This window comes from Fistularia commersonii, chromosome 17 (genome assembly GCF_037954325.1).
Source record: "Fistularia commersonii isolate RoL2024-O1a breed Wild chromosome 17, RoL_Fcom_v1.0, whole genome shotgun sequence".
Classification (NCBI taxonomy): Eukaryota; Metazoa; Chordata; class Actinopteri; order Syngnathiformes; family Fistulariidae; genus Fistularia; species Fistularia commersonii.
Genome location: NC_141300.1, coordinates 8,420,757 through 8,445,304, shown reverse-complemented (window position 1 = coordinate 8,445,304; position 24,548 = coordinate 8,420,757). Strand labels below are relative to the sequence as shown.

Genomic DNA, 24,548 nt, shown 5'->3' with positions numbered 1-24,548 from the left:
CCTGTATTCTGCCATGAGTCGTGAAATATTGAAGGAAAAAACAGCTGGGTATAACATTATCCCAACTCCTGCCGCAGACCTAACCTAGTGCAAAGAAGTAGATGCTGTGATTGGCTACGCCGTCTGTCCGTCCAACAGACCTCTCTCCTGATTGGCTCACAAGATGATCCTCTCCTCCCGTACTCATACAAGTCTCAGCTAACTTCAGGTTTAAAGTCCCAGACATCGAGCTGCTGTTGTGTTTCTACTTGTAATGATAGTTTCAACAAAACAACGACAGTTACATCTATTTCCATTGATTGTTCGGAATGGTTAGTCTTTATATTTAAAAAATCTTTAACATATAATTTTGGACTTCATAAAGGACATCATATCCCCACAGGGGTTTATGAATTCAAATAAGGTCGGTCTTCTGAAATATTATTGTCAAATTGTATGACATCTTTAAACTTCAACCGAAGTATTTATCACAGAATACATTTCTGAGACAAAAAAATGTAAGTAGTAAGTGACAATATAATGTGAGGCCGATTCGATGCAACTCGTCATTGGGAATGACAACTAGATAGAGGAACAGGATTTATTACATCTGTTGCTGTAGTTTTTGTATGAAATGATCTTAAAGCATCTGAAGCCGTTATGATATAACATATAATTCAGGCCAGAAGATGGCGACATATTTTCAATTTAAAATCAGATGCAGCACCACTGTAGGTGTGACGTTACATCAGGACACTCGTTTTTGGGCTCTTTCCTGATCAATTTCAAGTTCTCTTGCTCTTTAAATCATCTTTAACTTCCTTTCTTCCCCCTTTCTCCTTAATATTGGTTTCTAGAGCCAAACCTCTTGTGCTTACAGAGGCATATTCAATTCAGTAGCCATAGTAACCATACCCCCTCCCAATCCAGGCCTGTACCACCTCCTTTCTGCATCAGGGATGTTGTTACACACACACACACACACACACACACACACACACACACACACACACACACACACACACACACACACACACACAGACACCTATGCAGAGGATGAAAACATATAATTGCAGGGAGAAAAGAAAGAACAAAACACACAAGCCAGGTGTGATTTTCTTTCAAACACTTTCATTAATTTGTCCACATAACCCAAAAACGGAACAGAGTAATTCCCAGAAAAAGAAAGCAAGAAAGAAAGAGAGAAGGAAAGAAAGAAGGAATGAAGGAAAGAAAGAAAGAAAGACAGAAAGAAAGAAAATCAAACTAGAGAGCTTTGCATGCTGTAGCATGCTGCAGACTAACAGGATGGCGCAGGGCATCGTCACCAGGCTGATGGTGTACAGCAAAGCTTCCAAAGCCTTTGTCAGTCTGGGACCGAAAAGAAAGAAAAATATATTGTTCTGCCTACAGAGATGTAGGCGCATTAGACCATATTCTTGTAACATGGGGGAAATGCAAGATATGAGCTCACAGTTGGGTTTGAGTTCTAATCCATACTGTGAGAAAATGCTGTCAAAAAGAAACAACGGTAGCCCAGTTCTGCCTGGGTGGTGTTACTGATGAAAGCACGCTCAGCCATCACATCCCATCATGTGAAAGGAAGATGCCCACACATGTTCACACACTTCAGCGAGTGTTCATGTACACACATGCAAACATACATGGAGGCTGGTCTGTCAGGATAGTATAAGAGACAGAAAATGAAGGTGTTCAATGGACTTTGGATGACCAGAGCTTATGGCTGCATTTTATATGCCATCTATCTTTCATTGATAGTCAGATTTAGGTGGAAAAATAAACATGCTCGTCATGATCCAATCAGCCTGGTGGAATTTCATCATGTTGTTTGTTCATTTACATCTCTTTGCAGGAACTTCAAATTAACTTCATTCATAAAAACAAAAGCAATCTTTAAATTATCCACATAGCTTAATTTCGCATTGTTGGCGTTTCTATTCATCAATCTATATTTTTTCCAAATAAGACTCCCCTTCAGAAACTGCCACTGTCAAAACTTAACCTGTGCTTCCAAAGTTGTTGTTTTTTTAAAACGCTTTTGAGATGCAATGCATGTCTAAGATATTATAGTACATATGCATGCATTGGTGTACTTATGTCAACTGGCACTACAAAAGCAATGCAGGTGGCGACTATTATATTTTCAGGCATCTTACAGTAAGAGTATAAAATTTGTCGCTTTCTTTAGGTTAAGTTTTGAGAGAAGCACCGATTTCTGAATATGAATTGGTCTTTTAAGTCACCGTGTTCTTCATACTTCAATTCATCCTCTAACCACCCGTTCCAACAGCATGATAGGTGAAAGGCTCGGGGCCACCGGCTCAGAGGAAGCAGCATTATCTACCCAGTGTGTGAAGGTGGGAGCGAGTGGGAGGGAGAGATGGAAGCTGCCAGAGGAGGGTGATGGTGGGCTGGTTGTAGGTGAGCACTGTGTCCTCATGAGGTGCTCTTTGAAAGTTCATGAACAATGTGAAATGGAGCTGACCCACTTGGAGACCACACACACACACACACACACACACACACACACACACACACACACACGCAATCATACATATAAAATTCAAACATAGATAGATGAATAATGCTCACACACATGGTATTGAATGTAAAAGACAGATGAGTGTGCATGTGAGGGTGGTGGACAGATTGCGATTGAATGTATATGCAGGCAGTATTTTGTCTCTGATCCAGTGTCATTCTTTGTGAACAGACGCACACGCATGCATACACTCACACACACACACACAGACACACACACACACACACAGACACACACACACACACACACACACACACACACACACACACACACACACACACACACACACACACAGCTTGAGCCGTCAGCAACAACACCTGGGAAGACCAAGGAGCCAGAAGGCGGCAGGTATAGAAAGACAAGTTAAGGGCTTACAAAATAAAGAATATATCCTTCAACATATCGTACATGAGAGAAATGTTAATAAATAAATTATAAGTTACAAATTTGTTGAAAACTATGATTTGAAGATGAAAAAAGTCTGTCATGTCAGTCCTGTCTGCAGACAGTGGAAGCAGACATATCGCTGTAATACCAGCTGTGTTTCCCATGGCCTGGGTATAAGACCAGTTCTGAAGGTTACTGTAGTCCACTTCCTGGACTTTATTCTATATCCAGTCCAGGTAATTGGACCGATTTATCCTGGTGCAATCTTCATCTTTGGGTGATGCACTCCGGCATCAGAAAGTCCACTTGTGAACACACTTGCAGCTCAGCCACCTTTAGCCCGAATCCCCATGGATGGACTGCGTCGTAGCTCTAGGTGATCGCCACCCTCTGCCTCCTGCCGGCAACACCAAGTGGCAGCAGATTCATCGTAAGATTCATATGAAGGTAAGGTTTCTATAGCATAGATAGGGTGGCTCTCCAAGCACTGCTGCTCTTAAATAAAAAAGTGGATAAACAAAATAGCCACTCCAATGTTGAGCAGAATTACCATGGCAACCAGAACAGAGCTGTAGGCCTGTGTGGGAGACAGAGAAGAAAGGGGAAAGAGTCAGTAATGACACATGCAAACACACAAAGCTGTTTTCATAAATGTGGTGTGTCTAAGCTGCCTGAGAAACACATAATCAGAGGTAATAATACATTTACATTTTCAAACAAAGCAGGACATAACACCCTTTACTACAGTCACGCTTTTATATGTAAATGATGTTAGTGTGTTTTTTCATCTCTTCACTGCCAAACCACACAAAATAATTTCACTCCCTATTCACACATATATTGCAGTATTTGACGGAATTAACTGGCTTCTGAAATGCTGACTTAATTTGAAATCATTTCCACCCCTGTCCTCATCACAGTCACAAGACCTAGCACGCAACGGTGTGCACATCAATCAGAGCGCTGCCGTAAGGTGATTCTGTTGACTGCCAGTAGAGGAAGAGGAAATTCCTTTTTAATAGCTTAGGCGATGTTCCAGCTAATTGTTTAATAAGAACCTTTCAACTAAACACAAACAAACTCAAACAAATGGGTGTGAGGCTCAATTCAGTGCGGTGGCTTTCAGAGGATGCAAGGTTTTCACCTGATACCAGCAATATTCTCAAGGATTGCATAAGTGCTGACACAGTTTTTACTGCTATTGTGTGAAGCTAAAGCTGGAGAATCCATAGCTGACTGTGAGTTTTTTCAACCACCATAAAGCTGATAAGAAATCCCTTATTTTTTATTTGATTTTTTTTTATGTGGACGGACCATGTGACCCCGATTTGTAACATGCATTCTCATAGACCCATATTTACACTTCCCGTTGCAAGACGTATTTTATGATATTCCATTCTATGATGAAATTGGCAAATTTATCATTTATCACATTTGATGTGTTACCTCACATTTTCCAATAGGAAGAGGAATCGGATGTTATTTTTTTCTACAAATCATCTTTAAGTTAAATATGAGTGAAATCCTTAAAAACCCTGCACACTGAACAGATTTTTTTTACTTTTCAGTACATCTTGGGATGCTCACTGATATTATGAAGTAAAAACATGGAACAGGATGTAAATTCCTTGTAGAAAAAGTATGTAATTAAAACATCTGTAATGTTGAATGTAGTTAAAATGAAGGGAAAAATGAATATCCTGTCAAATACTTTATTAAAGCCCCTCCTAAACTGATGTATGCCACAGTGTTTTTGCCTAATATTCCTATGGTTTGGCCCCTCTGTCCTCATGAGGTTGCCATTTAGTTTTCTGTCTGTTTGAGTTGCTTCAGGACAACAACATTTTGGGGAAATTTGCCTATTTACATTATCCAGATGGTGAGATGAGGAGACAGAGACCTTTCTCTTCTCTGTGTGCATTAGAGCGATAGACCCCCCTCTGACTAGTTAGCTCAGCACGACGAGAGGAAGCTTGAGCTATCAGAATCCTACTTTAGTCTAATGTCACCAGACAGTCATTCCAGCCCAGAACCCTCTTATGTTTATGTAAGGCTTCAATTTTTCAAATAGGTAATTTTGCCCAAAAATCGCCATGTTTCATTGACACTTATTGAAACCTGCTTTTCCTTGAGGATAATCCCTGCATCAATAGAAATTACATTTTTAAGTTTACAAGTAGGAATAAAAGAAATAGATTCATGTTCCTTTGCACATGTGATTAACAACCACAATTTCAGTGAGGAGATCCTAACCCCAAACCCAAAGTTGGCTGATTTCTCATGTCTTGCTTAATGACTACTTGACAGAAGTTCGCTGACAAGCAGGATCCAATGAGTGAAGACTCGTCTCTCAAATCACCAATGTCTGGATAACAAACCAATCCAGTTCATGTGTGGATTATTAATGACCGTGCTGTTTTTTAACTCCTTCCCCCTGATTAACATTTTTTGATTGGTTTTAACACATTTGTCTAATTTATTTGTCCAAAGAAAAGGCATAGAAGGCGTATATGGTTAATTAAATTTCCCCCTGACACAATTAAAATACTAGTGTCCCTGGAGAGATTACATTGGAATCTACGCTGATATTGTGCTGTAACACTATTATAAATGATTGTGTTCAAAGTAGCCAAGACTATGTTTTCTCAAGTAGGTTCACCAAAGATCTGCAGCAATGTTTTAAGCCTTTTTGAAAATTTACTCAATAGTGCAACTAAGGCTTTCAGATATTTATACTGGTGTTTATTTGACATGTTACATCATTTGCATGACTGTAGTACATTTATGTCTGAAGAGGCTGATTTACATTGCAAAGTACAAGTACTCGTACAATGAGTATTCAGATTGTCAAAAGAAGGGGAAAAAAAGGTAAAAATCTTTTACCGAAAATAATTGTGTGTGTTGTTTTGGGAAAAATGTATGGGGTTGTTAACGGTTCAACCATGATTCAGTATTTATTTAGGACTTCAACAGGGATGTCAATTTCTTTATCATGTGTCGACAAATTTTTGTCATTAGCTGATGTTTATTGCTTGATCACATTTGGATACAACGTACTCCTTTTTTTTTTTTTAATTCTATACCTTCTTTTAAGGATTCCAGTCACACCTGTACATCGTATTAGTATTGCCAACAAACCTGTGGCTTGTCTGCAACATCTTGAAACCTCACCTGAAAATCAATTATTGGATAGGAAGCAAAGGGGAAAAAAGGGACGGTTTTAAACCGATGTAAAGAAGCAGTGGGCCGATCTGCATGGGTCTGCAGAAAAATTTAAAGGCACTTTATGGATCGTACTGAAAAATTTATGTTGACAACATAAGGAGTAACTTGCAGGCTGCTTGGCTCAGTGTTTGACTGAGACATCGATAAGGAAGGGACTTCCTTATCGAAGTGGATAGTGGTTGAGGTGATGGTGTGTGTGTGTGTGGGGGGGGAGCACATATTTTTTTCCAGCTACGATATCATCTAGGTATAATGTGAACCTGTCTAACACAAATCCCCTGATTCTCTGCTGCTGCAAACACACATACACATCACCTCAGCCTACCCCACGCCCCCCTGTCACCAATGCATGCCTGCCGATTGGCCGCTGTTGAAGCAAGGCATAAGCTGTTCCCTAGCAACAGACAGCTGGTTAACCAATAGGGGACCACCTGCAAGGAAGAGCCTAGTTTGCCGATCTGCTGTTACTAAGGTGCAGAGAGGACCACTTGGTTTCTCTCTCTCTGCTTGTTTATATGTTTGGCATGAAGTATTAAATAATGATATAATCAAATTAACTCACTTCCTCATACAACCACAGACAAATTCCACTGAAGTTAACAATTTGGGAGGGATGAATGTGGAGCTGCTTTAGCGATGTGTGTGCATGTGTGTGTGTGTGTCTGTGTCTGTGTCTGTAAAAAAACAGATGTAAATAAGAACGTCAAGGAACCACACTCCGTTAACTTTTTTTTTCTGCAGAAATTTGCAGGACACAAAATTGCCACGCTTATTGCAAAAACAATTGTTGGTAAAAAATGCTATTGTCTATATCATGTATATATGTTTGTGTGTGTGTGTGTGTGTGTGTGTGTGCGCGCGCGCACGTGCGTGCACATCTGCTCAGAGTTTGCTCAGTATGTCATATGCAATTTCCACTCCCGTTAATTTTCTTATCGTTTTCATTAGCTAATGCAGCTACCATATTGTCATGCAGGATTAGAGTGGTCGTGGAGTCTACCAGCCTGAACAAACTATAATCCTCCTGTTTACCAATTGTACAAAGAAAAGTTCCTTTACAGTTTCTCGCAAGGTTAAACCTTGTTGCTGTCCCCAGGGATTACCCTAATAGGTGGGATCACACTGCATTGTGTCACTGAGTATGGGATGCATTCTCATGACAGTGAGCAACAAATCCTTTTAGTCAACTAAATGTGTGAAAGTGCAATGATAGCGAAAGGGAAATTCAGCCTACATTTGCCGGCCAATCTAATATTTAGCCACCTCCTCGAGGTTAATGGTGCTGAATGTTTGATATTCACGGTACAGGGTGATGTTTGTGCAGAGTCTGGTCCCAAAAGGTTGTTTTCACCTTTCTTCATGAGGTGTAAATGTACTTCCTTATTTCCTTCTGTTCCATCAGAAATAGCTCAAAGGACAGTCCTGGTCCAGCGTCCAGCGGGCAAAAAGGTGTTACTTTGTGTTGAAAAGTGTTATGGATTTAATTTTATTTTTTTTACACCAAGTCTGGTATCTGTGTCCAAACCATACACAATAATACATTCACATTTCTTACATCCTCTGAGCTATTCCTGGCCCAACTGTGCAATTCATACCTCAAATCTAACATCCTGAGCCCCTGTAAGCATGTCCTTTGTCATATTTTGCAACCATGGAATTATTCCTGCACAGTGGTGATGCTGTAAATGTATCGGCAACTGCTCCCATATGAATTCATTGCTAAAACACCCCTATGGAAGCAGGAAGATTCACGCACAGTTCAAAACACCTCTGAGAGCGGAAAATCTCAGATTCAGGCGTAAGAAAACTGACTGTTTCGCAAAAGCTTTAAGCATCAGTCTTGCATTAAAAGGTGATAGGAGAATATTGAATGTGGCATTTATTGACTTTTGTGTTTCAAATGCACCTTATGCTATGTCTGAGAGTATTTTAAAGGGGTCGATTGTTGTGTGAATGGGGGTTTCGGAGCACATGTAGAGCTTATGGAGGTGACTAATGCAAAAATTTGTTAAAGAAAGCTGGTTTATGTACATGTGTGGAGAGCATTTGGAGTGTGGGCCAGTTTCATAAGAGGGAGATCCTACTGTTAAAGCATATATCATATCATATGCTTCCACCTTTGCTGCCTTTTCACAGTTCAAAATAAGATGGTTTACACACAAAACCAACCAAATAAAACCCAACCATCTGGTCTGCACAGAACCATTTTTTTAAATACCAGCCAACAACGCTGGGATGGAGTAAAGTTACCCAATCATTGCCTGTGGTTTTAAAATAGGAACTCCATTATATGGGGGATATGTCCAAGATAATACGTTCGTTTCATGATGAGCTGATTTGTCGGCTTATAACTCTATCCCAGTGCCACATCTGTTTTTACACACACGCACGCACACACACACACACACACCCACACACACACACACACACACACACACACACACATACACGAACACATACGATATAGACGATAGCATTTTTTTTAAGAACAATTTTCTTTTTTGTAACAATTGTGGCAATTTTGCAAATTTCAGCAGAAAATTAAGTTAATTGAGTGTGATTCCTTGACGTTCTTATGTAACAAGAAAAATCTTATCTAAAAAAAAAAAATCATATCGTGAAGATCTCCATCTGCGTCTCACCCCTGGGAGTCCCCGACCCCCCTGGGAGGCCCTGCTCCAACGGAGCTGTGCACATGAATAAGTGCTTGGCAAAATAAAATTCAATGAACGGATCTGAGCTTTGTATGTTAGATGGCGCAGGGAAACCGTTTATTTAGTCCAATTGACAGAATTTTATGTTCTGTGTTTAAATAGATAGCTTCATGTTTTGCACCTCAATCTGAAACCACAACACGTGGCTTATAAGTGCAGGACCGTGTTGGGAAGCACTCATCGAGTGTGTGCAACTTTAATATAGTGTTTGAAGGGCTTGGTGAGCGTGTAGGAGTTGAGCTGCGGGAGGCTTACCGAGGTGCCTTTGCTCTGCATGAGTCTGTGATCCTGCTGCTCTGATGTGATGGGCGTGGACTTCAGAGGGGGGGAAAGGGTGAGGTCCCGTCGTATAGGACGGGAATCCATCTTTTCCCCCAGTCGTGCGACGTCCGTCTTGTCTGAGTCTTTACCCGCCTCCCTCCACTCCTTCGCCTCTCTCCTCTCCCTTCCTTCACGATTCTTGTGTCGCAGTCGCTGCACCGTGTGTGAGCGTCCCTCCCCGTGAGCGTGACTGTGCCCGTGCTTCTCCTCCCCGTGCCCATGGGGGTTTAGGGTAGAAGAGTCTCTAGGCTGCAAAGGCTTCATCTCCATCTCATAGTTGCTGATTTTCTCCTCGTCCTGCTCCAGCAGCCGGCCGCCCCTGCCGTGAACGCCCCTGTGCCCAGACGTCCAAGACGCAGATGAAGACGTCTCTGTCCACCTGTCTCCCCGGGCCTGTCTGTGATTGGGCAAGCCGTGCTCCCGAGACTTGTGATTGGAGGAGCTATGTTTGTGGTCGTTGGTCCGGCTTGGCCCTTGTCCGCTGAGCCCCCCACATGCTTTAGACAACATCACTCTCCTCTTGTCCTCACTCCAGCTTTTGGCCCGCATGTACTCCCCCTTCCCACCTCCTTCAGCCTCCCTGCTACATCCCTCCATCAACACCTGGATCTCTGTCTGTCCTCCTTTCCCACCCCGTTCTCCCCCCTCTTTCCCTCTGTCTCCATGGTCAACTGCAATCTGCCGGTGGAAACGGGCACTCTTGCTGCGCTGGGACGGCCTGGCGGGGGGAGGTGGGGTGTGAGGCGGTGAGGAAGAAGGTGGACTGAGGTCAGGTGTGGCGTTTGAGGGATCATCAGAGCCTGTGCTCTTCACGTAGAGGTCAGGACTGTCTGCAGTGCCGGCACTGCTCGACAAGCCCTCGCCCTCGACCTCGCTGGACACATGACGTTTCGGACGCTTTACCTCCATGCCTGCAAAACACAGAATAATAAGAGGAAGGAGAACTTTTAATTGAGATAATCATCATTTCTCCAAAAATAAACCAATAGCACCAACTGCATCCACGAAAAAAAGTTCTTTGCTCCTCAGCACATTTGTGAAGACAACAACCAAAAAACCACTGAACTAGGGACAACATATATATACAAGGAGCTGTACATATTTATGTAAAACTATATGTATGTCTTCTTGTTTCACCTTCATCTTTTCCTTGCAGGAGACAGACAGACAGACAGACAGACAGACAGATAGACAGATAGACAGATAGACAGATAGATAGATAGATAGATAGATAGATAGATAGATAGATAGATAGATAGATAGATAGATAGATAGATAGATAGATAGATAGATAGATAGATAGATAGATAAACCTGTATTGTCTACCATTGGTGACAGAAAGGTTTCTAAAAAATGCAACATTTGGGCCAAATGCAGAATTTTTTTTTCCGCATTTGTAAAACGTATACTCAGAGAATGTGTCACAGAACCATCACGAATAACCACAGAATGTTTTGATGCTATAATTTATTCAGCGAGCGAGTCCATGGATGACCAGGTCTTGAAATGATATGTAAAAGTCGGACCAGCTATATAATGCCAAATAAAAAAAATTAAAGAGTAAAGATATACTGTAGTGTCACCTGATGGTCACTACTTATAAAGCATCTTCAACTGTACTTTATTCAAAGTCAGGTACAATTTTTTCTAAAATACCTCCACTGACCCTAGTTCACAAAAACATATACTGCAGACAAACAACTGGAGGTTGACGCGTGGAGGGTGTTTATATCAAAATGTTGCAAAGCATCATCATCTTACTGACAAAGATATTCCCATTATACAACACCCTTCTTTCAGCTGCAGCAAAAACCGGCAGCGAGCAGTGGAGACAGTAAACTAACAATCATTGTCATTTCAGGTATGTGTTTGTGTTTCTCATCAGGCCAGTGAGTGAGTGTGTGTGTGTGTGTGTGTGTGTGTGTGTGTGTGTGTGTGTGTTTCAGCATTTAGCTGGGCATGTTGTTGTGGTTTGGCAGCCTACAGAGCCACAGGTTTGACTGACAGATCAAGGAATGCATAACTCGAGGGTGGTTGACACTGGCCTTTATCACCAACCCACACACACTCACGCACACACACGTACACGTTGTCACATATAGAGCAGGGAGAAAAAGTATTTGATGCACTGCTGACTTTTCAGCTTTTCCAACTTGCAAAGCATGTAGAGATCTGTATTTTTTTATCTTAGGCACTCTTCAACTGTGAGTGACGGAATCTGAAACAAAAATCCAGAAAAACATATTGTATGATTTTTAAGTAATTAATTTGCTTTTTATTGCATGACATAAGTATTCGATACATCAGAAAAACAGAACTTAAAGTTTGGTACAGAAACCTTTGTTGGCAGTCACAGAGATCAGATATTTCCTGTAGTTCTTGACCAGGTTTGCACACACTGCTGCAGGGATTTTGGCTGACTCCTTACAGATCTTCTCCAGATTCTTCAGGTTTGGGGGCAGTCGTTGGGCAAAAGGGATTTTCAGCTCCCTCCAAAGATTTTCTAATGGGTTCAGGTCTGGAGACTGGCTAGGCCACTCCAGGACCTTGAGATGCTTCTTATAGAGTCACTCCTTAGTTGCCCTGGCTGTCTGTTTCAGGTCGTTGTCATGCTTGAAGACCCATTCAAGCCCCATCTTCGAGGCTCTTACAGAGGGAAGGAGGTTGTTGGCCAAGATCTTGTGATATATGGCCCCATCCATCCTTCCCTCAATACAGTGCAGTCACCCTGTCCCTTTTGCAGAAAAGCAGAAGTTTGCTTGATTGAGTGTGTGGACAGGTGTCTTTTATACAGGCAATGAGTGGAGAACAGGAGGGCTTCTATTAGAACTAATAGGTCTGTGAGAGCCGCAATGCTTACTGGTTGGTAGGTGATCAAATACTTATGCAATAAAATGCACCTCTACATACTTTGAAGTGGGAAAAGGAGAAAAATCAGCAGTATAATACTTGTTCTCCCCTCTGTAGGTATGCTTTACCTCGCTGTGTTTATGTATGCATCTGTGTGTTTGTGTGCATGCCCACCATTTCCTGGGTGCTGGAATGAAGGGGAGAACTGCTTGGCAGTAACTCTGGCCATGCGACTCTCCTCTTGTGCTTTCTGAGCCGCTCCCAACGCTGCCTCTGCTTTTCCTTGCGCATGAGCAGTCCTGACAACACAAAAAGATGCAACACACACACGCATACGTCAGTCAAACAGGCTTAGGATTTTAACACGAAAAAATTAGTTCACACGTGAACTGCAACACACATCTGACTTTTAAATAACAAATAACATTAATGTATGGATATGATAATTAGAGATTTATTGTTTGCGTAAATTTGATTCTTAACAAATGAGAGGGTTGTTTCTCATGGGATCTTGTCACAGTTGGGGCCCCCTGTGAAATGGAGATCAGATGAATCAGACACTAATAAACACTTCAAGTGCATTTCTTCTCCGGCTAGGAAACAACAGAGTGGAGCACATACATCATAGTATATGTTTTAGGGAAAAAAAAAATAATCTAAAATTGTGGTATAGTATAAATACATTGAAATTAATCATCTTAGATATTTGTATAATGGTTCAAATCGTGCTGTGGTACTATAACAAGTAGCACTGTTGGAAGTTGGATCCATAATATGTGGTCTGCTTTTGATTTTCTGTACAAGATTCTAGGAAATCAATTGGATAATTCATTGTTGCATCAAGAATAGAATAGAATAGAATAGAATAGAATAGAATAGAATAGAATAGAATAGAATAGTCTTCTATTGACATTGCAGAGCACAAGTTGTTCAGTGCATTGAGATTTTGTAATTAACATTAGTTTACATGAGTTCACACTACTGTTCATGGAAAAATCTGGGACAATGGGGAAGGTTGTTTTCCATGACAAAAACAGAACAGAATCCTTTTCATATATTTTGACCCAAACTGCATTTTCATCAACCTCCCTTTCAACTGCCCTTTTCCCGCATCTCATCAGGAGTCCACTTCTCACCTAGCTTTATCCGTTTCCAGTCGCCAATCTCTTCGCTGTCATTCACAGCACTTGATGCAATAGCCTCTCTTCCTGCCTCCCTTTCTCTTTCCCCGGCCGGTAACACTCTTGATGCAGTGTTGCATGTCGATGGGTATTGATTTTTTTCTCTCTGCCTCTCTGTTTCTCTTTGCCCCTCTCAGCACTCTCTGCCAGCGCCTCTGCCAGGCCCACATTATGTGCAATACCACAATGTGTGAGCGCACGTCTGTCTTGCGAGGGTGCGAGGAAACGGTAGAACACTTTGACAGGACACGATCACCGGCAATCTCTTATCTGCCAGCCCGAACGAAAACATTCTGCTTCGCGGGAGCACTAAAGCACTCAGTCTTTCACACTCACTTCCTGTCTATCTCAGGAACAACCTGTTTCTGTATGAATCAACTGCCTGGAGAGAAAAAGGCTGCCTGACACAACAAGATCCTGCTCCAAAGAAAAAGGAGGTATTCTGAAGAGGGGAGACACCAGCTGACTCGGGAGAGGTGCAGGGTGTCATCAAGGATGGAGCAGGAAGAAGAAACTAAACAACAAGGAGATGGACTTAAAAAGGTGTTACATATTCATCAATGAATTATTACCATATTAATTGTGAAATAGCGGGAGGGTAAGCAGAGATGTCTTATTTATGATGGTGAAATACGACTCGAAATACCTGCAGGAGAGAGCATTGTTGTCTCCATTACAAATTATTCAGGGCAATTCCATTAAATGCATTCTAAAATATAATAATGTGACAGTGCAAAATCAATTATCGCTGTCTGAGAGTGGCCTTTTCAGAATAGAAAAAATTATTATATTGAGGAAAAAAAATACAACACTGGCATCCAAAAGGACAGGAGACCGTCCTATCATATTCAATAACCTGAGAATTTTAAAACAATTCTTTGATAAACCTGAATATTTCAAAATCAGAATCAGACATACTTAATTGTTCACGGAGGAAATTGAATATCAGAGTAAATAGATTTTTCCCTTTTAAAAAAGTGCATCTGCAAAATAATGATATTAGTTGGCATTGAAAATACATTCATATAGCCATGCATCCACACCCCTGTCATTGGCCAGCAAGCAGAGATCACTCCAGACCGGTCGCCAGGAGAGATTTCATGTAGAGATAAACAACCATTCACTCTTTCATTCACATGTCTGTGTAATTCAGTGTCTCTGAAAAACCCGATGCATGTTTTTGTACTGTGGGAGGAAACCAGAATCCTTGGGGGAATCCCACACAGACACGGGGCAGAACATGCAAACTCCACAAAGAAAGGCTCCCTATCACAATTTTAACCAGGGACCTTCCTCGCTGAAACAATACAAAAACAATGAGTTGGCGACGAGCTGTGCCTGTTTGTGATTTTTAAACATCATGGATAATTAGTGATCTGTAATTTTTTTTCAGTGACAAAATCAGCAAAACAGATTACCTGTAACTTTCGTGTTTTCTCGTAAGGAGCATCAACAGAGATTCAGTGGCAGCTGAAGATGAATAAAATTTCAGTCATGGATTCACAAACTCTCACTCAAGATGTACTTGGGTGTTTCATATCATGTGTGAACAGATGATGTCATTGTCAACTACAGTAGACCCTTGGCTTATGAATATAATTCGTTCATTGACTCCATTTGTGAACCAAATCAATTTTTGCCATTTGGAATAAATGTGAATCCAATTGATCCGTTCTCCACACTCATACTGTACTTTTTTTTATATAACTTATTTCATGGTTTTATCCGTGGTAAAAAAAAACAGAAGTAATCGAAGATAATTTTGATTATTGCTGTGTTTCTGGTGTTGTTTCCTGTCTTGCCAGCACTTGTCCTCAGCGTTTCTTTCACTAAATCAGCAAAAGTAAAGCCTTCTTGGATATGAGACCCTTATTAATTCTATGTCCAGCAAGATGTCTGTCATTAATTCAAAATAGGCACTGTTCAAAAGCATGACTCAAAATATGTCAAAGGTTATTGTCAAAACATGACCCTACCTGGCCCCGGAAGTAGTTGACATTTTCAAATCTATTTAAACATTAATACGCCTTTTCACAAAAACACACACACACACACACACACACACACACACACACAGAGTCTATAAATGTTTCGGGCAGATAAAAATCTGAACATAAGTTTAAAATAAATTACAACAACTATTGGTAAATATAACAGATAAATGAACAAAAGATTGCAAGTATTCTTCGCCTAATTAATATCCCTCCTGAAAGCACTTGTTGGAGTGGATGTTCATTTGTTTTTAGATGACAGGAGCCAACCAGAGAGATGTGACATCAGGATATCGCCTCTCTCCCTCAGTGGTTTACATGTGACGCACTGCGTGGCACAAGAGAATAAGCGGCGTGCTACATCATGGGGGAGAGGAAGGCACAAAGAACATAGAGGAAGTGAAGTGGAGAATAAGCACTCAGAGGTGAGATGGGGCAAGAGACAGGGAGAAAAAGTCTAATCTGGGAGTCGTGCACTGAGCTCGTCCATCATTTTCGCCATTAGTCTGAACCAGCTGATGATGAAGAGGATGATTCATACCTGGGTATCTAGCTGAGCCCTCCGGTTTGCATCGACGTGTGTGTGTGTGTGTGTGTGTGAGAGAGAGAGAGAGAGAGAGAGAGACTGTAGCTCTGTGTCTCGTTTTAAGCAAGCTGATGATGAAACAAGACCATGTGTTTACGACCGACAAGTCTGAACACGATACGCACCGAGTCACCGGTGTGTTTATGTGACACAAACTAATCACATGCATCCATCAGCTGAAATGACAACAGCGATTAATGATCCAACAGCCTCGAAGGATGGGCACACAACAAACATACACAAACCCATCTTTTTTTTTTTACTCCGATATCAATTACACAGAAATCGGATTTTTTGATCCCTAACGCATCCGTGTTTCAGCCCGAGAGCAGAACCTGAACTTTGACCTGACACGCGTCATATATTATACTCCATATCTACAGGGCAAAACACAAGCCAGCCTTGGAAAAAAGGGCACTTGAGTTTCTGCAAAATGCCACATCATCCTTGATCCACTTTGCCACCATACTTTTAGTTCTCCAAGAACAAATACCTGCAGCAATTATCCTGCGACTGTGTTTCACCTGCCAGGGTTTCTCCTGGTGTTCCACTAGGAAATACCCTACTGATCAGTTCTGGGACACGGAGAGGGAGAGGCTGTCCTATCCTGGTCTGTGCGGCTGACAGAATCTGGGTTAGATATTTCCGGGTGTTTGCGTGTGTGTGTGTGTGTGTGTGTGTGTGTGTGTGTGTGTGTGTGGGTGTGTTCAGAGCTAATAAGAGCTATGATATAACTACATGTACCATCAGCTCAGTAATATTAAGATTTCTTTGTCAATTTAAGTTGTGGCTTTCTGTCAGTGTACATGAAAAAGTACTGGTACAGTGATGACGCTTGTTATCCAACACTTTTTATGGACTGATCTGTGTTTTTTCTTCAATAATGTCAATATCATATTGATGTACAGGTCAAAAATACATAGGCATACCGTTGCTTCATTTGCAAGCACTATTACGTGTTCAATTTAGGTTTTTCAAACATTTGTTTGTCTCTCCAATCTACCCTTGTCTACAGTGATTACATTTGTGAAAAACATCCATACTTGAGTAAAAATGTTTATGAGTAATATATATATGTAGAGATATATTAAAAATGTACATGCAATCCTAATACAACAATTTGTTCACATTAGAGTTAGATTGTACAAGTAAAGAATGGGTAGCTTTACTTGTTTTTAAAAGGTAGACAGTTACCAGTGCTCCAGACAACACAATTCTTGTTATTTTCTCAGCTGCCATTATGAAATAGGCTCATTTTTACTGTTATTTTGGTTGTTTTTTTTTGTATACCGGTCTGAGTTTCAGCTTTAGGTGTACATCAGGTAGCATCCTACTTTAAACAAGGACACTCTGTCCTTCCCCAAAAATAATTCAAGCCCCCCCCGCACGAGCTCCTGGCCTCCAAATTTTGGAGCACCCTCCTCCAAGGCAAACTGTATACTGGGTTAAGTCTGAAAGATCAGCCTTCATCCATATTATTGTTTGTTTGTCCTTAAGATGGTTTGGATTACACTTCCAAGTTACCTTTTCAACTTACATTCACTCATTTATCGGGGCTGGGAGGTGAAGTGAATGGACAGGATTCATGATAGCAAATGTTCGGGACACTCAAATCATAGCACGGTGCCAAGTTCAAAAGGATGAAACAAAGGCAGAGACAGATGGTCAATGATTGGCACAAAGTGTGACAGAGTGAATCAGCAAATGGATCGTGGAGAAAATAAAATACACAGACACACACAGATGAAAAGCAGACAGATGCAAAAAAAAAACCACACTGGACTAATCAAGAGGTGAGAAATGTGACAGGATTTCGGACGGACATTTTAAATTGAACGCATTAGTATTGTGTTGCAGTCAATGTGAAAATGAATTAAAGGCGCAGGCAAGACACATTGGTCAAAATATTTGCAGTTAATGTGTTTTCAACTTCAATACATCTTGAAAAAACTGAGAGGGTAAGTGAGACACAACTGACGTGTCCTTTTCACTGAAAAGTTCTGGAGTCGCCCTCAGAACCACTGCTGGCTTATCGCTTTATGTCACAAGCTCACTCGACAAGCTTATAGCGAATCTGCAACTGCGCAGCTGCTTGGGTCGCAGAAGGTGACTGCGATTCCAAAAGTGCAAAGATCAAACTTGGATACTTGGCCCCGCAATAAGTTTAACTGGAAGAGTTTAAGGGATCGTGAGGAAACTTCAGTTAGTAAATGTCAAAACAGCTTTTGTAGTGATAAACGTATGCATGATGAGAGGATGGTCCCGATCAGATAAGAACATTTTAAGTCTCTCCACCCAAATACTTCCTTCTATCTCCATCACACTCTTGCTCTTGCTTTCTACCCCAACTGGTCGAGACAGAAGGCCGCCCCCATTGAGCTGGGATCTGTTCGAGGTTTGCCTGTGCTTGTTCATGGGGGCATGTTGGGTTTCTGTAAATAATTTCAAAGAGTATAGCTCAGAACTGCTCGTCGGGCAACTGTTGATGTGATTTGGCGACATATAAATAAAAATCTGACCTGACTTGACTCAAAATATATACCGCGTTTTAGGTAAAGACAGGAAGCAGTGTGATGCATTTGAGATGATGATGAAGTTCAGTTCTATTTGATTTTACAACACCATCATCAATGCGGTTGTGATGTGAAATGTTCTCTTAACCGGACCGCATTATACCTATGGTCACATATCAGCCATTTCTAATTTTTCAGCATTCCATTTACAAACATAGGGGCAGAATCATTGACATACCCTTCCACAAGATGCACTTCAGTGGAGCACCTACTACAACATCAGTAATAACCATAAATGAGGGAAATTGTCTTCCTGAAAATGTTTAAAAAAAGGGAAATTGATGAGCTGTGCAAAAGCAGACCGATACTAATGATGTGAAGGTCAGGGACACGATGTTTGGGGCGGGGAAAGCGGAAATTTAACTTTATTTCTCAAAAATAAACATTTTTTATTTATATCTCACTGTAAATGTGCAACTCGTCATTATCAAGAAAATGCATTTGTATTTCCGAATTTGCTTTAATGGATGCATAACACAGGTGGCAAGAAATAAATAATAAGGAAATACATCTTGCAGTAATTCCAACACAATCGTGATTTTGTTGACGCTGAAGAAAGATCATTGGCCTTCCAGTGGTGAGATAATTCACTTTTCGCTATTAGATCACTGTCCACTCACACAGTCTTCACCTTCTTAGCAGGTTGGAATAAATCACTCCCATAATCTCTTTATGCGGTCGACTCTGTTTACCTTTAAAGTAAAACTGTTGCTGCTCTGCTGTAACCCACTGCTTTTCCAGAATGGAAATGTGCTAATAAACAAGCTCTTTGTCAAGGATACTAACTATGTTAAAAATAAAAAATAAATAAATGCCCTTGTACATTTTTATCAGATTTCCAGATATTTTCTCTTCGCTGAACAGTCACTGAGGAGGATGAATAGTTTTGTTATAAACTGGATAAAGTGGAAGCTTTTGGAGTGTTTTGCTTAAGCGAAAGGAACACTTTTATTCTGGCGTTATAATTGAATAAATGTTTCCTGTTACCTTTTTACACATTGCCGCCGAATAATCTAACATCTTTGAAAATGTTCAGATGTTTGCTGGAACTTGTTTTTTATATCTTTCTTTCACGTGAGAGGCAGAATGAGCAGTTTGAATTGTTCGTCACAGCCGGGACCCTTCGGCCGATCTGCATCCCCCTACTTCTCAGGTCAAATAAACACACGCAAGCAAACTCTTGAACTCAGCATCTTGTATGGATACACTCCCCCCCCCCCCCGATAAATGATTCTTTCCTCTTCTCCCATGACCAGTATTTGTGACTGAGCTCTTCCTCTACCGGCTGCCAGGAGCAGCAACAGTGGAACGAAAGCAGAAACAAAAAAAATGAAGCAATGGCGCCCAGCCCATTCACTGTCAGGTGAATACATTCATGTAGGAGCATTTACCAGTTCTACGAAACCAATACACACAACTGCGGTTGAACTGCGTAAATTCTCTTGTTCTTTCTTTCCATCTCTCTCTCTCTGTCTCTCTTGCTCCTCGGTTCACATCAGCAGTGTGGGATGACACGGCCCTCAGCGGAAGTCTGTCATCAGTACTAATAGGATTGTCTCTGCACTGATTCAGCTCGAGTATCCTCTTGCGTGTGGACTACAAACACAGACATGTTCAGTGGCAGCGTTGACATTGTATACACGTAAGCTTGTAAGCTTAATAAGAAAGAGCACGCGTTTGTGCGCGTTTGTTTGCGTGTTAGTTCTGCTCCTGCCCTCTCTCTCCGGACATCCCCTTCATGTGCAAATCTACCTCTCTTTATCTTTGTCTTTGTTAATGTATTTTCCCCCGACGTCCTCTTCATCTCTGTTTTCCCTCTCGTCAGTCTCCTACCTGTTGTGTCTCACTGTCAGTATCTGACCAACAGGATAATCCTGTCTGCCCCTCAATAAATGCATCATGTGTTTTGCACATGACAGTTATTGACGATGATGTCATATGATGATGTCAAACATGATATTACGCTATTGATCCGTTCCAAGGTCAGCCGCTAATCAGATAGTAAATGCAACCTCTTTTAGCACCATTCACTAACTCATTTTCGGTGACCTACAATCTGAGGTTTGACTCTGCAGCCATCCATCTTAACTGTCCCTGCTGCTACTTTAGGATTACGAGCACACACACACACACACACACACACACGCATCTTGTAGTGAGGCATATATAATGTATAACTTTAATATGAAAGCAACAACTTTGGAACGCCCTGCCACAGACTGAGCAATCTAGTTGTTTTGAAGAAATCAAAAAGTCCAGCTGAGGCAGAGGTTGAAGTCCTGTTTCTGATTGGTCCTGACGTGATAACAGTATGGACGCGTATTTATGACCAAAAATCCACAACAACAAATTGAATTTCTACTGGGAATCCTCAGCAGAAAAACAAAAATCCATTCTTTATGCTTCGCTAAAGGTTCCTATCATCTGCAAAGAAGGTCAATGGCAATCCACATTTCTGATGGCGGTTTGGTCTTTCAATGAGACGGCATCAAGCGTTGAATACAAGCTCAGATTTATTCCATCATGCGATAGAATGACACAACAGGTACTTTAGACAGCACAGCTATATAGTAAGCCCTATGGCATCAAATCGGGGGGTCTACAAGAAAGTGGCATCACTTCCAGAAGTACCATAAATTCACCCTAAGTTATCTTGACACCCGTGACGAGTGTTCCTCGAGTTGCACAAGCGAGTGTTGTGCTCCAACAATCTCCGCCATGCCATCACAGCACCAGCTATGCTCTCTGTTTTGGTTTCATTCTCACCCTGCAGAGTTGTGCCATCAAACAGATCCACATGGTCTCACTTCACTTGCTGGTAGAGGTTGTGCTGTCACCTCTTAAAGCCTCTCTCACTTTAACCTTAATCCCGTTCCTATTCAGGCATAGATAGCTTCTCAATAATCGAGACAAATTGAGCCACAGCTGGAGCCGTGGGGCAACGGAGACAGAGAGACTGGGTTGGATAGTGAAGTAAAAAAAGATGGAAGGAACTTGGAACTACATGATCCATTTGTAATCTGCATGACTGTACATCGATGAGGCCTTGCTTGTGGATAAATCGTCACTTAAAGTCAAACGGCAAGCAAACGGACCAATCAGCACGGTGCCTCACCTGGACAAAGCGATCTCGGCTTTTTGTCGGGCGATGTCAGCTGCCTTCTGCGCGCTCTCCACGGCTCGGTCCACCTTCTCCCTGATCTTACTCGCTCGCAGTGGGATCAGGTTCTTCCTCTTGCCACTCACCAAGATGTTCTGCTTGTATTTCCCTTCCTCTTTCGTACCATCGGGAAAAGTGGTGCAGCCATAACCATGGCGCTTGTTGCTGAGCCACTCGCCCTCGTACTGCAGCCCGTCGGACCGCCGGCTCACGCCGAATCCCGTTCGCTTGTCGTTTTTCCACTCCCCGCAGTAGGTCTCCGTAGCGGTGGCGTCCACATCGTCATCTGCCCCGACCAGCTCTGCATCTGCATCTCCAAGGCTAGAAAGGTGAAAGTCATCTTAGTACGCTTGAAATTTGGAAACAACAAATCAAACCTGGATTTAAATGTGACAAAAAAAAGTGGGTCACTATTTCCAGTCTCCGAACCAAGACAAATGTATCTAATTGGTTCTTGGCTATGGTTTGAAATTCATCTGGAGAGCTCCAATACAACAATATACAAATAAAGGCAAAGGTTCCCAATTATTCTTTTTTTCAAAAATATTTCAGTGAAGAATGTGTTTAAAAAGTTTTCATTGCTCCAACTGTATATAGCGTGTCTGAAATCAGCAGATGCTGCAACAACATTGACGAAAGTTTAATGTATTTTTGAGCCGTATTTATTTCATTTATTTCATCTATTTTAATGTTATGTTTAATATGTCACCTTCAAAGACGAACCTAGATGTTTCCCTCACCACCCTTTGCCAAGAATTAATCCAGCCTGGTAAGCCACTGGCAGCCACTTTGCCAACACACAGGTTAAGTGCTGCTATCGCGAACATCCGGAGTTTGAGCGACTTAGTGCTTCCCGGCTCCTTTGTTTAGCAAACATTCAAGCCTTTCCCGAAGGCCTAATTCATTGCCTTCTGTTTCAAACGTAGAGATTTACACGGAGGATAAAACCGCATTTTCCCTTCGGAGTGCATGTCTACTCTTTGAACGATGGGCTGCTGTGTGCCGGTCGAAATAGTTAAAATATAAACAAGGTTAGCAATGAGCAGAGCGAAGAGGAATAAATTGAGGCTTATCTGCAGGTTATGCATCGGAAACCTTACGTCTGAGCGTTTGACCTACAGTCCACTTGGGATCCAACGCCATGTCAAAGGCACTGATGTAAGACAGCTGCTTCCTGTTGTTGAGTTGTTGGTGTTTAACAGTTCTGTGGATCGCTCTAAACTACGCACTTTGATATTTCACTCCTTTTTAAATTCCCGCCATATTTGAAAACTTAACTCCTCTGCTGAAGGACTTTCATTCCAGCCTGAACGTTTTTCATAATTTCTCCCTTGTATCTTTCATCTAATTCTCTCCTTCCCACTTCAGTTCCATCAATATTGGAACTGGAGTGCGGCAATGTTCTCATCAAACAGAAAAATAACTGATTGCATCATTCCTGGTTTCTCGGTTTACCTCACATATTCACCGTATCTCCAGAATCAGATACAAAGTCATTAGAGAATGAGCCCTGCCTAGCTCTACTTCATTTATTGCCAAGGGTATAGGGTGCTTTGGGGTCACACTTCCCTCTTATTCCAATGAATGTGGGCTTTCCAGAGCAACCCATCTGTTGTTCAGTCACCATCCATTTTAGAGTCCACTACTGCAATCTAAGTTTATTCATTTGTTGTTTTATTCTTCATTTATACCAAAATGTCTCCCAGAAAGAATGGTAACATTTTTAATTACATCATGTACTACACACTATGATAATGATTTGGATGCAAATGAAACTCTTCTAGTAAACTGATAATGGATTATATAATCGGTCAGTTAAAAACAATATCAAAAAATATTCAAGTGTAACTTCATGTGTTCACCCAGCGCTTCCGACATGCCATTACCTAATAGTAGAGTTGATATCGGAGGCGGCCGAGGACACGGTACTCATCCCAGCCTCGCTCCTGAATGAGCTCTGTTTGGATCTCTGAGAGGCCAGGGAACTCCTAGACTCAGACTTCCTCAATTTGAGCCCAGACAGGATGGATCTCCGGAAGAGCCCAGCCTTCCTCTTCCCTTTTAGCAACTCAGCCTCACTGTGGGCCGTCAGTACGAAGCCTCCGCGGGACACTGCGGGACTGCTGCCACTGCTGCCTGTGCTACACATGGAGACGCTGGTGGACAAGGTACCGGGAGCAGGGGGAGGGCCGGGAACCACCACGCCAGTCCGGTCTAGCAGAGCTGTGCCGTTGCTATGCTCCGAACTGGACCGTAGAGAGTTAATGGAGGTACGGAGAGGGGAGCGGATCACAGCAGCCATGCCGTAGGGGACGCTCTGACGAACGCCATAACCATGCCGCATGCCACCGACCCACTGGCCCTGAAATGTTCCTAGAAAAAGACAAATGCATTTGACGTTATTTAAAAAAAAATAAAGCAATATTATGAACAATAAATCACGTATCAAATAAATAACCTAACATTAATTCCATCGTTCTGTAAAGATCTGTCGTACTTTCCAACATGATGAATTGTGGATTATAATGATTTGCACAATGTCACGGTGCAGACACACAACAAGGTTTCTGCTGCTTTTATACACAGAGACAGTGACAGGAAGATGTAGCCCTTCAAAAATCTAGTAATGGAACAACAAGAGTCCATTCACTGCAGGCTAGTATTGTATATTATGTATTGTGCATTGTGCATTGTGTATTGTATGTGTGTGTGTGTGTGTGTGTGTGTGTGTGTGTGTGTGTGTAGTATATTACATATATATTTTTATGTTTAAAGGCCTGTTTTATAAGCACATCCAAATCAGCAGCTGCATTTTATCAGGCCAGTGTAAGGTTTTTGCAGTAATGCAATTTATGAAGGTTGTTATATCTGGTATTGCAGGGCTAAACTATTAATCAATGTGCGATTAAAAAGAGTGACCAGCAAATGGTTTGGACAGAAAGCTAGGTACAAACATTGCACAGAAAAGGCTCCATTGTACAATTTTTGAGCCTAAATCGGTTGATATATTCACCATCC

The 24,548-nt window shown here is 41.6% G+C and overlaps 1 protein-coding gene across 1 annotated transcript in view; it reads right to left on the bottom strand.

The window, feature by feature from the left end:
- Positions 1 to 1,093: 1,093 nt before the first annotated feature.
- The window catches only part of jph3b (junctophilin 3b), a 39,446-nt gene continuing 15,991 nt past the window's right edge, over positions 1,094 to 24,548 (bottom strand). The window contains exons 2-6 of the mRNA XM_086163503.1: positions 23,417 to 23,903; positions 21,486 to 21,851; positions 12,214 to 12,338; positions 9,124 to 10,100; positions 1,094 to 3,506 (exon numbers count right to left, since the gene is read on the bottom strand). Coding sequence (XP_086019629.1) covers positions 3,426 to 3,506; positions 9,124 to 10,100; positions 12,214 to 12,338; positions 21,486 to 21,851; positions 23,417 to 23,903 — 2,036 coding nt within the window. The 3' untranslated portion in view covers positions 1,094 to 3,425. The remainder of the gene's footprint in view (positions 3,507 to 9,123; positions 10,101 to 12,213; positions 12,339 to 21,485; positions 21,852 to 23,416; positions 23,904 to 24,548) is intronic.